Source organism: Meleagris gallopavo, chromosome 8 (genome assembly GCF_905368555.1).
Source record: "Meleagris gallopavo chromosome 8, MGAL_WU_HG_1.1, whole genome shotgun sequence".
Lineage (NCBI taxonomy): Eukaryota > Metazoa > Chordata > Aves > Galliformes > Phasianidae > Meleagris > Meleagris gallopavo.
In genome coordinates this window covers 20,114,740-20,130,006 of record NC_139411.1, presented here as the reverse complement: position 1 = coordinate 20,130,006, position 15,267 = coordinate 20,114,740, and the positions used below count along the sequence as shown (strand labels likewise).

Here is a 15,267-nt window from a genome sequence, read left to right as displayed (position 1 = left end):
GATACCTTGTTAATACCAACAGCCATACAAACTGTACTTTTGACTCAGCGGAATCTGATCACATACACTACTGTCACAAAGTTCTCAAAAAGAAATGCAACTCAAAGACTCAAGCCATATTTCAACAATACTGATGTTTGTTAAATACCTGAGTTGTTTAAAGATTAGCAAAGTCAATACAACTTATTTGTTGGGTATTTGTTCCTAAAGCTTCTTAAGTACATGTAAATTCATTACCAAGTTCCCAAAAATAACCTGCAGTATCAAAGACCAATTGCTATCAACAGTATCAACAACAAAATAAAGCAAGGACAGATCACATCACCAGCACTGTACCTGCTGATAACTTTAAGATGCAGGCTACGCTGTTTCACTAATACTGTGTTAGTTATTCAATAACTGAAGTAAACGTCACCAAAAGAACAGGACTCTGCTATTTGCTTTCTCCCTAAAATAAGTTCTCCAAACTGGGCAATTTTTTTTTATGCCCAGTGAACGCAAATCCAATTAATACAGATTTTTTTAATTAAGACTGATTTCAAAGCAAGATGAAGGACAGTCCTATCTTATATCCCCCTACGAACTCATTACATTCTTTTCTATTAGCTGGCCATGGCCAACAGGGAATTTCAAAAATAATGAAGGCTACTAAATAGTTGTTCAGTGAAAAATAACAGAAAGCAATTATAACAACACTGTTCTGGTAGTTGTTTTTTATTACCCATAACTTTGTAAATAAATGCTTATTCTTAGTCTACTTTTTTTTTTTTTTTTTAACTGGACTTGAGGAAGAAAAAACCACAATCATAGATTGAAAAAAATCTTAAATCTTTTTCTTGTTTCAGCAAGCTGCACGTGTCAAAACCAGCGTCAACAATGAAGCGTTTATAGAAGGTCATCTTATGAGCTATTGTTTTTAAATCAAAGGCACTCACATTATTTAAAATGTTTTTTAAACTGGAAGATAGACCATATGCTTAAATAGGTCAAATATAATTAGCATTGTATTTTAACATCCATCTCTCTAAAACATGAGAAACTATGTGCAGGGGTTATAACCTTTAGAAGATTTTCACAGTAATTGCACATAACATTGTTTTGCATCTTTGTAAAAAGGGGTACTTGTTGAGTTCTCAAGTCATAATTCATATGAAAGCAAAAGCTTTTTATTCGCCTTTTAAGCCGGACAGTAATTCCCATGTCAGAGGACTTCACTGTTTTGTTTCTCTAATACAAGCCTTGCACTGTGCCCCTACCTTAGGATTTTCAGTTTTCAAACTTGGCAACTTCAAGAGATTCATATATTCAGACAGTCCCTAATGGAGTTATACATTTGATGGAGCAGTCACCCTCATCAACTTCATCTTTAAAAAAATCTACACAGCAGTTATTGCTGGAACATCTGAGTCAGGAATTTTTCCAACGATCTGTGATGATCAGGGCTGACAGGCAGTAGAAATCTCTCTCATTTTTGCTCCCCTACTGAAGCAGTTTGTGGTGTGAGACAAAAATACAAGTCTAACCGGGAAAAGCTGTCACCATACTGTGCATATGTGCACATACTTATACCCTTGCATGCTCTACATAAAATTTGTTACTATCTTTTAATCTGCCAAAAATTGCTTTAGAAATTGAATCCTTCGCAGCTCATTTGAAGTTTGTTAAAATATATACAAACTCAGCCTCAATAAAATCCTATTTGGGATTTTGGCCACACACAGTCCAGTGGAAATCCACTCAGTGTGAACACAAGTGGCAAAATATTGTATTTGTTGTTCCCTGAATAAGATACAAGCAGACACCATTTTGTTCTTCCATATCCTGACATATCAAAGTCAAAACAATCAAAATGTTTGTGCTGTAGTTTCTAAAGTAAAATGAAAGAGGAAATGCCTCAACCAATGCCACACAACCCATTTTTCCTAGCACTAGTTCTGACACTCTGAAAAATCCCTCAGTATAAAATTCTACCAAGGTCATGTAAGGGGAAAAAAAAAAAAAAAACTGGCATCACTCAGAACAAGGACTCAACAGCTCATTTGTGAGAATCTATCAGAGCCCATGTAACAGCAGCTCCAGCGGCATCAGTAACCTGGCCAAAGGAAGACATCCTGAAATTATTTTCACTTTCTAAAATCCAACACAGAAATTACTGTACTCTGAGGACAGCAGTGAACTTGCACATTAAATTCAAAAGTTAGAAATTATTACTCCCAACAATCCAGAGCACTGAGAAGTTATGTTGTTCTCATGTTAATTTAAAAAAAAAAGTAATGCAAGACCAGAATTAACATTACAGCACTCGATCATGCATACTGAAGTAAGAATCACGCGTTCATTGATAATGCAGAGGTGTTTATCCAAACAAATAGTTATTGATGGGAATTAAACCAAATCCAACAATTACAAACTTTACACTGGACAGTACTATGCGAGTGGAAACAAAATTTGAATATTAATAAAAATATCAGAATAGCATTTTAGAAAGAAAATTATCTTTGAACATTTCTCATTTAGTCATCAGTGCAAAAAAAACAACCACACCCATTCTTAAAAAGTTGTACTGCAAAACTCCATGCAGGTGTTACTAGCAGATACATTTTTAGGTATAGCAAACAAAATTTCTTTCCATGAGCCTTCCTGCTGTCTCACTCTCACTGCACAATACACCAGGTAAGGACAACCACTTTAAAGCCACAGTAAATGGAAGAGTTTTTAAACAAAGAAATGCAGATTCACAACAAACAAGATATTTTCTGAGATAAATTTTTGTTAATTATTTAACAATGCATACCTGAAAAACTCAAAGTTGAGACAAGCCTTTGGCAAAAAAAATTTGTCATCTTGCTTGAACCACAGTTTGCTCATAGCAGTGTCCTGTGTCAAGAGAAGAGGTTAAGTCACCTAAATTCTAACTGTAATACATGTAACAATTTTTTAAAAAGTCAATTACTTCAAATGTTAGTGTTGTCTCCTTAGATTCAGATTTTTTCTATGTCAGTTGGCATATACACCCATCACTTCTTATTAAGGCTATCTTCTTAACCATAAAGCACCTCCACATGCAGTTACACAGCTGTAACATTGTAAGCAAGCTTATGGTCATCCTGGGAACAATTGCTGCAGAGCAGGAATGCTCAAACATAACTAACTGTCTGCTGCTGCAGACATTAAGATGTGCCATCATGGAGACAACCCCATGGAGATTATAGCAGCACATTGATGCATGTTTTATACAAAGGGTATAACTGTATATTTATCTATGCTCTTAGTAAAAGTGATTAATTCACAACACATTGCTTTAAAGTAGCAATGGTAATAAAAAAAAGCAATGTGTTTTAAAGAGTAGTTAAACTAGATGGAAATTAGAAGATCTATCACCAAAAACATTTAGAGAAATCTCCCAGCAGAAAAAAAGAATCAGAACCACCTCCCCTATTCCTTTTTTCTCCCACAAACATTATGAAATAAATACATTGTCTGTTCTAACTTCATCTCCCTAACATCTTTTCTATTACTGCCACACGTGAGAATTTTTTTTTTTTTTAAGTATAAAGATATTTCTCTTCCTCATATTTTTGAGCAGATGTTCTTTGCTTCTCAGAGATCTGCCAATCGTATTTCCCTTCTCCTTTCTACTTCAAAGAACTAAGCCCTGTACCTTTTAGCACAGCACATAATATTCTACTCATACTAAGCAGCAAGCTTACAGCTTATCTCTCTGACAAATATTTTTTCTATTAAATGACTATTACTCTATTACACAATTTAGGACACATATTGCATAAACTGACTACAGCGCTGGAGACTTGATGCAATAGCGTATCTCTGCTGATCCAGTTCTTGTAATGATTTGCCATGGGATCAGACAAATGCCAGGGCCCACAGAAGGAAAACAGCACAGACATACAGCTGGTGACAAAATAAAAGAGATGTAGGCAAAATATACGAGATAGCTATTTTATCAAGTACAGAAGGTTAAAAACACTCCTCCTCAAAAAGTATTTTAAAGGCAAAGGAAAAACCAATAGCAAATAAATTTCTGAGGTAATGAAAGCAAAACTTTGTGCAAATCAATTGCCTAGGTGCTACAGAGACAATGAAGGACCATCAAGTTTCTGTAGCAAACCAATTAGTGCTACTTACTAGAGCTGTAGAATTTGTCCCTGCTGAGGTTTAGGGTTTCAGTTCAGGAAGAACATTAACATAAACTCAAAGTCCTCCTCTGTTAATAATAGTGCTTCAAGTATATGTCTAAAGTGCCCTGTGCAGAACAAATACGTTTTCCTGAAGGATGTCTTTGCACTAAAGTAGACTTATATTAATCTAATGTGAATAAAAGTGTTTCTGAATTAATTTAGTATTCAAGCTGAAGCACGACATATAACTGAAGAGGCTTTTCCTATTTATCCTCCAACTAAGCCCAGAGCAGAGATGAGCATTATTAGCAAAGACAAGTACATGCCAGTATCTTGAAGTTTGAAGTAGTTCTTAATTTTTCAAATACTGAGATTTGCTAGACAAATTGAGATTATTAAATGATGCTTCCAGGAGACTGGGGAGTGATATTCGTTTATGTTTACATCTTTCTGTCTCTTTCCGTGCAATTCCAAGCTTTCCTCATGCACAGTTACAAACCGATAGCTTTGTCTGCACCCTCAATTTACTGAACACTGCTCAAAAAATGCAAGATGGGCAGTCAACCTTTTGCTGGATAAACAGTTTCAATACTATTTCTGTTAACTTTTAACACTTTCAAAAGGACAAAAGAGTTTAAGTTGTTTGAAGATTCATTTTCATAGGAATCCAAGTAGCCGTAATCAAAGTTTAGTATGAAAGGACTTTCTACTGTCTAGCAATAACTAGAAGTTTTCTATTTTTTAAATTATGTTCTGGAATATGATATGATCTCTATTTTAAAAACACACTGCAAACTTCACTGCTAACTTCCCCGAAGGTTAGCAAGCAAACAGAAAAGGTACAGATACCTTACCTTGACAAGGGCAGGGTACTGAGTTGCATCTTTTTCCAATGGTAAAATCTCAAAGTTAGTAGGAATGAACTCATTCTTCATTGGAAGCTTGAATTTTCCATTCAAGTCAGCATTTTGCCATTTCTAGACAAATAGTAAGAATGATGAGGCTAAGAAGAATTTCTGCTTAAATAACATATATAAAACATACATATATACTATATGTATGCACACATATATTACATACACTTATTGCTTTTCTGCTATAACAGAAGACTGAGGAATACATTCCACTAGCTTGTGTGCAAATCCTAGCAAGATAACAGGAAAAAACAAAAATCTGGGGAACCAGGTAGGCTATCAATAAGATGAAAAGCTCAGCAGGAGGGTGACAAAAGAAAAAAATATATATTTTTTTAAATTTCTAGTAGAAGAGTCCTGTGTCTCACCTTTTCTGCTACTACTAAGTAACTAAATCACACTAAATGCATAAAGAAAAACTTTAGATCAAGAACATAGCATGATCAACCTACATGAAGTGACATGTTCCCAAGCAGGGTTTATTCAAAGCGTGTTAGGCAGGTCCAGTATAGCTTTAGAGCGTACTTGTCCTCTCTTTTAGAAGAAGTAGTAATCAATAACAAGACTCAATAAGGATTTGCTCACCTTCATTGCTAGAGCTTTGATTTTTATAAGTTCAATTAACATGCTCATTTTGTAAGTTGTATAGATCAATTTCAGAAACACAATTACATAGAAATGTTTTTGCAACTGTTATTTCTTAACAGAATAGTTCATCAACATTTAATAGAGATCCAGAGATGTAAGCACAAAGGTTTTAAAATATGGAAATAGCCACTGCATATTATGGACTTTTCACAGAAAAACTGTGTAACGTTCTCCACATTAAAACTTTATATGTCTTAAGACCATTAAAATGAGTATGTTCAACATAAGAAATTTAAATGTAAAGAGCAACATAAGATCCTCAGTTAAACAGACTCATTGCATATTTTTTGTACTATATACAGAGCAGATTTCAGGGGGTTTTTTTCCTTCCTCTAAAGGGAAAATTAGACTAAGATTTACCACTGTCTTTTACTTGGACATACTGGAATACATTAAATGTTTTAACGTGCCTTAATAACTTCATCAGAAATTGCTTCTTGCTTGTATTGCGTTCCATACCAGTCTTCAGTTCGATCAGTTTTTCCTTCAAAAGACTTGGACACTATTGCAACGCTAAAAACAAAAAGACAAAGCACATTGGCATGAATGTGTCTGGGAAAAACTGAGAAATTATTCAGAGCATTATTTCTGATCCATCATTAGAATGCATTTATTTGTGGAAATGGCCCCTGGACAATTACAGGGCAATTTAGATAGCGATGATAAATACACTGAACTACACACTATAGCTATCAGCATAATTTAATTTTACCATTTTTTCTTCAAGCATTACAACCTAGAGTTATACACGACTGCTGTAATCCATTTCTGTTTCTTAGGCTATTTTCTTGTTCTAGAAAACAAGGAAAAGAGTCCTTGAGACCTTCTACAGAAAGAATGAAGTGACTAATGGTGTTTTTCATACCACCTATATCAAAACTCAGGTAAGTGAAACACTTGACTATAGAAATTTTATTCCAGACCCAGGATTTTATATTACATTATTGTAGTTCCCTTTCATATTCCAATTAAGTTGTTATTTTCCTTCATTTTGTATCATTCTCATTTTAAATTGACATCTGTTTTGTTTGTTTATGAAGATGAAGTCAACATATTCCACAATCAATACTACAGGATTACACTGTTAGAAACCCAGAGGAAAAAAATGTAAGATTACAAGTCCAGAATAAAGAAAACTGGAAACAGACAGGTATTTTTTCTATAGTCTTCAGAACAGGTATCAAGCAATTATATACTCCTCGAATTCTGTTAAGCTTCCTATAATACCATGAAAGAGTACTCAACAGAAATATGCAGAATTCTGAGATGGCCAGAAAGAAGTAAACACAATTAGCTCCCACACGATTGCACAGTAACAAAGTTTGTCAAATGTTGTGCAGATGGCTAAAACACATGTTAAAGTGTCAAAACATATACAGTACAAGTGTTCTTCAATAGCACAGTATCCACAGGCTAGGAACATTCTGTTGTGCATTTTTAACAAGTAAGGCAAAGAGAGGCAGAAATCAAACAGGCATGTGGACATATCTCAAACTACAGTACTGAACTTTATAAATGTTCTATTGGAGAATACCTCTGGGATGAATTTTGCAATACACTGAAAAGTTTAAATACATGGAATATTAATGCTGTAAATGTTTATCTCCTTATTCATCTAACGCATATACGTAAATGCCTAAATGATCCAACAAGGTTGAAGAATCCTGTTGTATTAAGTTCAAAATCCCTCCATTAGCAAAATTTTCAAATTACTGTAATTTAACCTCTACTTTGCATTTCAAGCAGCAAGATGGCAGCGGGATAAAAAAGTCACTAGACAATAGCTAGCATTAGATGCATTTAAATGAGAAATGCATCTCAGAATGACATGGGATTTAAAAACATTCTCTAGCAATAGATCTGAACGGAAGCAGGACTTGTGCTGCTTATTTTGAAACAGACACACTAAACAGCAGTAATCAAATCTCATGTTTCAGTGATACAGATAATTACCTCAGGGTAGCCACATGATTAGCATGAGTATGTGAACAGATACAAATACAGAACACCCCCTGCTTTTCTTCAGCAGCGCTGAGATGTCCAAACCTGGACGTTCATCTCAGAAAGATACATTTCATGTCTCATTGTAAATACCAATAGAATCGGTTAACAATTTTATTGCAACTTCGTATTATGACAGTTTCTAAAGTGTTTGCATGTTATATCTATTTTTTCTTTTACTTGGTATTGTTTCTTTTTTATAAACACTCAGCAAAGAGCTAAGCACTTTAGTTCCAGAGAATATTTACTCTTGCAGAATAGCAGACAACATCTCAGTGAACAAGGCAAAATCCATTACAGAGATTGGTGTTTACATAAAAATGAGCCATAGGAATATTCTCTGTTCTGCATTTTAACTTGGACAGCTGGTGAGCAAAAGCTCCAGCCCGTACAGATGAAGTTGCTAAGAGACTGTAAAAAAAAAAAAAACAAAAAAAAACATAGCATCCATTAAAATTTCATAGCTACCTACCAGGCCTTTTCTCCCATCCTAAAATACAAACAAAGTCTTAAGCTAAAAGATTATCCTGATAAGATTCCAATAATGATGTGCATTGAGCAGCTAGGCAAAGGTGTGTCATAATACACAAATGTCTTTTATGCTACTGCTTGATCATCAGTATCCTGGAGAAGGGTAAGAGGGAGGAATGTTGTAACAATATAAGAACCCGTATAGTTGCTGCATTGAAGAGCTAAGAATAATTCTACCTGGTCAATGCATAGAAAATGAAATTATAGCAGCAAGCTTTGTCAGTAGTGCTGCTTCTTGGGATCCTCCTGCCCTTCCTATACCTTGAGTCACCATTAGAATAAATAGTTACATTTTGAACTCTCCCTCAAAAAAAAAAAAAAAAAAAAAAAAAGCCCATAGTCACATAAAACAAACATAAAAGCATTTCATGTGCTTGTAACTCAATCTAAACCAAGCACCTACAGCAAGGAACAGCGGGACAGAAAAAGGGGAGAAAGAAGCTTCATACGTAGAAATAAAATGCTGTGCAGTTATTTAAACGTATCATGATGCATCTTTGATGTTCCCAATCACTCCTTTTCATTCCTGTGATGTGATGAAGTGTTGAACAATGAACATCACATGGTTTAAGATAGTGCTGAAGTTCACCAGAAATGTAAAATAGGCAACATTCAGATTAAGTATGTTATAAGCAGTTCATAATAAACAAGTACAATCAGAATTGTGAGCCACTCATGAAAAAGGAATGCAGTTGAATCTACAACACAATTTCCTTCTTTATGTTCCTTGAACATGCAATCTGTTGAAGTTCACAGTTACTCAGTCACATGCTGTGTCTCTACAAACACAATAGTTTGTGATGGGACACAACACGTTATGATTTTCAAAATATTTCAACAAACTCCATGCAAACAAACAACCCTGACATCTACACAATATTTCTAACTTGTTTGTCTGCAGGGATGAATATCAGGAACTGTTCTGAAACAACTGTTCATTCACTGTGAAATTCAGTCCCCTAGAAATTTCTCCATCAACGTTTTTGCCATTCATTTTATTTTTTTTCGCCATGATTCTGCTAATGCTGCTCTTCAGATATCAAGAAAGAAAAAGAGACCATGTATAATCCAGAGGAAAAGTTCTTTAGTTGCTTAACCAGATGAGTCACTAACTTCTTAACTTTTAATAAGAGCATTTATACTGCAGATGATGAGGAAAAAACGTTTTGGAAACAACAGGAAAATTATTTTTTTCAGCTAAGATTGTGCCTTATCTTCACAGATGGCTGGCAAAACCCAATGCAGTTTGAACAAGTAAAAATTATACTTGGTTCTTAAAAAGGTTTCTCTCCTGGGGAAATTAAGCTACTAAATGCATCAAGCAGTGTGTGGGGGCAGGAGGAGAATATAAAAATTTCCTGTTATGGCTCAATCAAACAGAAGAGCATATGGATACTTGCTACCATCTGTGAGTATGGTTATCTTTCCACACTTTTTAAAAACTAAACTTGTTAAGAAAATAACATGATCAAAAATCGAGACTTTATTTTCTTTCAAAGTAGTCTCTGTAAACACAGCTACCCCAACATAGATATGCCAAGAAAAGTCCTTAATGCAGGTAAATTCCAAAACCATTATGAAAAGCAAATAATAAATCCATGACACAAAGCAGTGTGTCAAACCAAGGAAAACTTAACCACTGCAAGACGGTTTATACAAAGCAAAAATTCTAAAAACAACTGGAATTCAAATATGTGTGTTAATTCTGATTAAGCTTTAAGAGTAGATGTATTACATACTCCCCATTACTTAGTAAAAGCAGTCTTTGTATTACAGTAAGCCTTGGTATCTAATTTTCAGGAATTTGGATGAACATGAAAATACATTCAAAATAGAAGTATGTAATACAACAGAAAAGGAAACCTGGATATTTTCTTTCAAGTTTTGCTTCTTCAAAATGCACCCTCTCCAAGTACTAAGGCTTCAGTTGTAGTATCCCACACACATTACACACAGATGCACACCCACATACAAAGATATTGGCACTTCTTTAAAGGGCATTAATTACTATGGCAACTGCTGTCACCGACACAGGCAGCTCCATTTATTTTATCATTTCCAGTATACTCCTAGAAACAGCAGAACCCCGTGGCATCTGCAAATACAGATGATAATTCAATTCTATTCTAGTTTATCCAATGATTTCAAATATACTATTTTTTAAAAATAAACTAATTTGCAGCATAAACTAAATGAATACACAGGAGTTTGTTATATATGAACAGTGTGCCTCATTGTCCTTCTACATACATCACTTCAAAAATTGTATATAAAGCACATTCAAAAAGACAAACAAATCACCTTCTCTTAAACATGTCTAGCTTCTAAAACATTCTAACAGGTGTTCAAGTACTGTAATGCTGACATACAGAATTATAAGCAACATCGTGTTGCAACAACTTATCAAAGCTAAACTGAAAGAAAAAAACAAAAACAAAAAAAAAAACAGGCTCCAAAGAGCTAATATAATTATGGCTCATGGAGCCTCGATATGCTCTCTGCCTTTCTCATAACTAGATTGCATTAAGTCACAAACATATATGAATTTGTTATGTGGATAAATTGATATATTACAGAACAGATGACTGAAAAGCAATTGATATTTTGTCTGTTTTACTCCATTCTCTTTCCAATACTTAGATCCTTCTCTAAATGAGCAGAATCATTGAAATTTTATTTCCACAGCACTCAGTGCCATAGCAACTAATTTCATATTTTAAAATATCCCAAGAGACATGATTTTCATACATTGCAAGCTGAAGCATAAAGAAATTTACGAGAATTTCATTTCAGATGCTTATTAAGACCTTTTTCACCTTACATTTATCACACAACTTCCAACTGCATTGGTAGATCAAGCAAAGACATGTGGCACTGGCATTTTATTAAGTAGCTCTAGAGCATCTCTCTTCTTTAAGAATTGAAATAGAAGTTATATGGGGAAAAAAGTAATATATACACATACACACACACACACACGCACACGTTTACAGAAAGCAGGGAAAAAATAGCAAGATTTGCTTAACAAGTTTGTTTGCCTTTCATAGATTGTATCACAATTGGCATACGTTTTTCTGTTCACTTTCTCCAAATTTGGTCCCACTAGTTCTGCTGCTGTTCCATCTCAGTCTCCTTTTCTCACACCCCTATGCAATGTTTTCATGATTCATGACTCTCACTTTAATACCCCTGCTAAGTGGTATTGACATATTTTTTCTTTTAGTCTTTTCCCATAAGTCCAGCTCCGCCTACTACACCCAGTTCCCACTCCCTCTTCATCTCTTCAGCAGACACCCTTTCTTCTTCATCTTTTAATTAGGTAACAGTCCTCAAGACCTACCAATAGCTCTGCTCAAATTACCCCATGATTTCCATTGCCACCTTTATTGTCCCAGGTTTCTCCTCTCAGTGTTAACCATTTGCCAGATCCTTCCTCCCTCTCAGCTAACACTCCCTTTGTTAGTCTGCCCGATTTTTTTTTTTTTTTTTTTTTTCCTCTGGCACTTCCAGATTCCTCCTCCATTTGTAAATCATCTTTTGTCAAAGCATGTGTTCCAGTGCACCCACTTCTCTCATCTGTGTCTTGTTCAGGTATTCAAACACACTAGGCACGTCTGTTCTTTATCAAGCCTCCCTTTTTCGCTCTGGTTGGGTGGTTACAGAAGGTCCTCCAAAGCACAGAAGAGAGAAGCTTCCTCCTTTCCTTTCAACACCTGATCTGACCATCTGCTGAGCCCTGGAATCCGTACTGCAACATACTTAAGCGCACATACAGCACGGTCACTCGCATCAAAGGGATATTCGGGAAGCCTGGGAGATTTTAGCAGCTAAAGATGTAGCTATTTCTACCCACATAAATTGATTTTCTTGTAGAAGCTCTATTAGTCTGCACGAAGCCTGGAAACACATGCACAGTAGATAAAAGCCATCCTCTTAACAGATTTCCAGAAATAGATCTAAATTTAAAATATTGCAGCATTATACTAAAAAATATCCCAGGATTTAAGTGATGCAGGTTAACTTTTACTAAGCTTCTTCCTCAGTAACAGTTGAGCTATTCTGAGTAATTATCTTCCTAAAAACAGTTTCAGTCTGAGGAAGACATCCTGCATAGAAAAGTCCAAAAGGATGGTTTTGTCAGTACAGGACACTAACCTATTTTCAATGGGGAGCAGAAAGAAGGTTCACTAACACACAGAACAGCTGTCTCTTTTACAGCGACATTTACTCTGGAGCTGCGAGAGACACACCTAAGAACTTGTATTTCCATTAGTTCTTTGCCTTCCTTATAAGACTTGGGTTAAAACACAAGTTACTGCAATTTAACTTACCGAATGTTTTCTGGTCTCAGTTTATCCAATACCATCTCTATTAAATCAGGCCTGAATTCTTCAAGCAAATATTCAGCAGCCAATACTTCTTCTATAGGATAATACTAAAAAACAGAGAACAAACAAACATAGATGAATTAAAAACTAAGCATGAAAAAAAGAACAGTAATGTAAAATGTAAAGGACATTAAAACTGTAGCTTTAACCTGTACCAACTTCAAACTTTCAGAATAGGATGCACAGACCTCTTTAAATCACTCTCTTGAAACTAAACAAGATAGAGTATATTCTGATTAACAGTATAGGAAAAATATGATCTGCATAATTTTACATAATGCATATTACTAGATTTCTCTCTTGAAATACTGCATGTTTCAACATAGAAAGTCACCTATCTTTAAATACTGCTTTGAACTAAAGTAAAAATAACATGGTAAATGCTGACCCCTGGAGGATATTTTTAAAGATCGAAGAACACCAAGTAATCAGTGTTCAGGAAAGCAAAACATAATGAAGCAAGCAAACAGAAAAAGGGTCTTTTTCTTAGAATTTTCCCTAAGAACTCAATCTTTATAATTTAAGAAGAACATCTTGCAAATATCTAAAAATACAATACACATTTACTCAATTTTAATTCTAGCATTAGAATTAAATGACAAGATTATCTCCAGTCACTCCTAATCTCAACCACTCTCTGATTACTTTTCAGAAAGTCTGTTTTATTTTGAGAACATTATATTCTCACCTGAATTGACCTACATGCAACAATCAGATTCAAATGAAATCTTAAAAATGATACAGCTAAGAACATAAAAAAGAAAAAAAAAAACAAGAGTATAGCGAGCCAGTGAACAACTATCTGGAAAACATCAAGCTTATAAGACAAACAGGAAATGTAATTCGACCGAAGAGTTTAGCAGTGACTCCTTATACAAGCACAACTGTTTTTTACATAGAACTTTTAGGGTTTTTTGTTTTTTTGTTTTTTGTTTTTTAATCCTTTTGACAAACATAGAACAACTTACGACACTGCATTTCCTTAGGCTAACTTACATAGGTTCTCCAAGTTATGAAAAACACTTTGTATTTGTAAGCATAAGAAACCACCAAGCAATAGATCTAGCTTGGTTACTTCATAACGTAAACTTAGTAGAACTCATAAGAAAGCAGAGAGAATTAGAATCAGAACAGTTGTTTTTCAATTTGTGCTTCAGCAATTAATACCAGAATCAAAATTACCATTTGTACTGCAAAGCATTGCAAAAGATAAAAAATGCTGTCCTGATTTGATACTCTGATCTTTGGAATACTGCTGACAACTTCCTGACCTGATTTTTCAAGCCAGTAATCAGGAATTGATCAGAAATTATCCAACATACACAAACCACTGCAAGACTGTTTTAGAGACAGAAAAAATTCGCTTCTTAAAGACATTTTATACATTTAGCAGAGCAAAATCAAGAAATGGCATCCCAAATAAGAGCTTTTTAAAATATCCAAGTGTTAACAGCTGTTTAATGTTTTTAGTAAAAAGAAAGACAATTCTAAAATAAAAAATTAATATTTTAGATATTACAAATGAAAGCTATAGGAACATACACAGGAATTCCTGCAAGGAAACAAAAAATGTTTGTCTTTATATGTAGATATTAGATGTGCAATGGAGAATGGCTGCAATCTGCAGAAGTTGTATAATGAGTTCTGCTGAACACAAAAGCAACTTACTTCAGTGCAAAAAGAGGGAAGTGAATTTTCTAAGATCCTTTCAGTACCAATACATAATAATGTTAAAATAGTCAAACACTTTTAATATGCTATCTTAACACTTCTGGTTACTGCAGCATTTCAACATTATTAGGTATAGAAGCATTTAGTACAGTACTTGGGTTTACAATAAAATTTTATTTCTCTAGAGAACATTTAGCTGTCAGGTAGGCAGAGAATGACAAAGTACCTGTGTGTTAAGAAACACTGAAGAAAATCAAATAGCAACTCCAGTTGTAATGTCATTTCTACCAGGTACAAAAGTATAAAATGGTAGAGTGTGAAGAAAATATGATTCACTGAGTATCAATGGGAAGAGCTACGTGGCATATTAACTTTCTAAACTCAAGTTCAAAGGAACTTTGCAAATGCCTGCATTAATTTGGAGCATGGTTAAACATACTGCTACATGATTAATATATTATCCAAAATACAAGATTTTTAAAAAACAAGCAAAAATATCACTCACGTGCAACATTCCTCCAAGCTTTGATGTATAACCTCGTGGTCGTTCTTTATCTTTAAATCTGAATGCCACAGCATTTAGATCCTAGGAAATGACGTAAGGGTTGAAATATGTATAGTGAAATCATTTTAAGAATAATTAAAGACTATTTAAAAAATTATTTATAGTAGTGTTCAGTCTGAGACAGGCACATAAAACAAGAGTTGCACAAAACTCATGAGCAATTTCAGACAGTCTCACAACATAAAGCATAAAACCTTATTTCCAAGAAGCTCTGTGCTGAAAAAGATAATGAGTAGCTTTTATGTCGCATTCATAGTAAAGCATCTGTCCCCATAGCACACATATTTAGATCTCTCGATAATGGGAAAACATCCCAAATTTGATCCAACCAATCTTGTTCCAGTGCAAAATACTTACAGACAGGGTAAGCTACTTCTTTCTCAACTTTCATTATGCCACAATGCAATGTT

The 15,267-nt window shown here is 34.5% G+C and overlaps 1 protein-coding gene across 3 annotated transcripts in view; it reads right to left on the bottom strand.

The window, feature by feature from the left end:
- The window catches only part of IDE (insulin degrading enzyme), a 53,922-nt gene that overhangs the window by 20,329 nt on the left and 18,326 nt on the right, over positions 1 to 15,267 (bottom strand). For all 3 annotated transcript variants that reach the window (XM_085229401.1, XM_085229400.1, XM_085229399.1), the window contains exons 10-14: positions 14,798 to 14,878; positions 12,565 to 12,668; positions 6,112 to 6,214; positions 4,994 to 5,116; positions 2,795 to 2,877 (exon numbers count right to left, since the gene is read on the bottom strand). In XM_085229401.1, the coding sequence (XP_085085527.1) occupies positions 2,795 to 2,877; positions 4,994 to 5,116; positions 6,112 to 6,214; positions 12,565 to 12,668; positions 14,798 to 14,878 (494 nt within the window). The remainder of the gene's footprint in view (positions 1 to 2,794; positions 2,878 to 4,993; positions 5,117 to 6,111; positions 6,215 to 12,564; positions 12,669 to 14,797; positions 14,879 to 15,267) is intronic.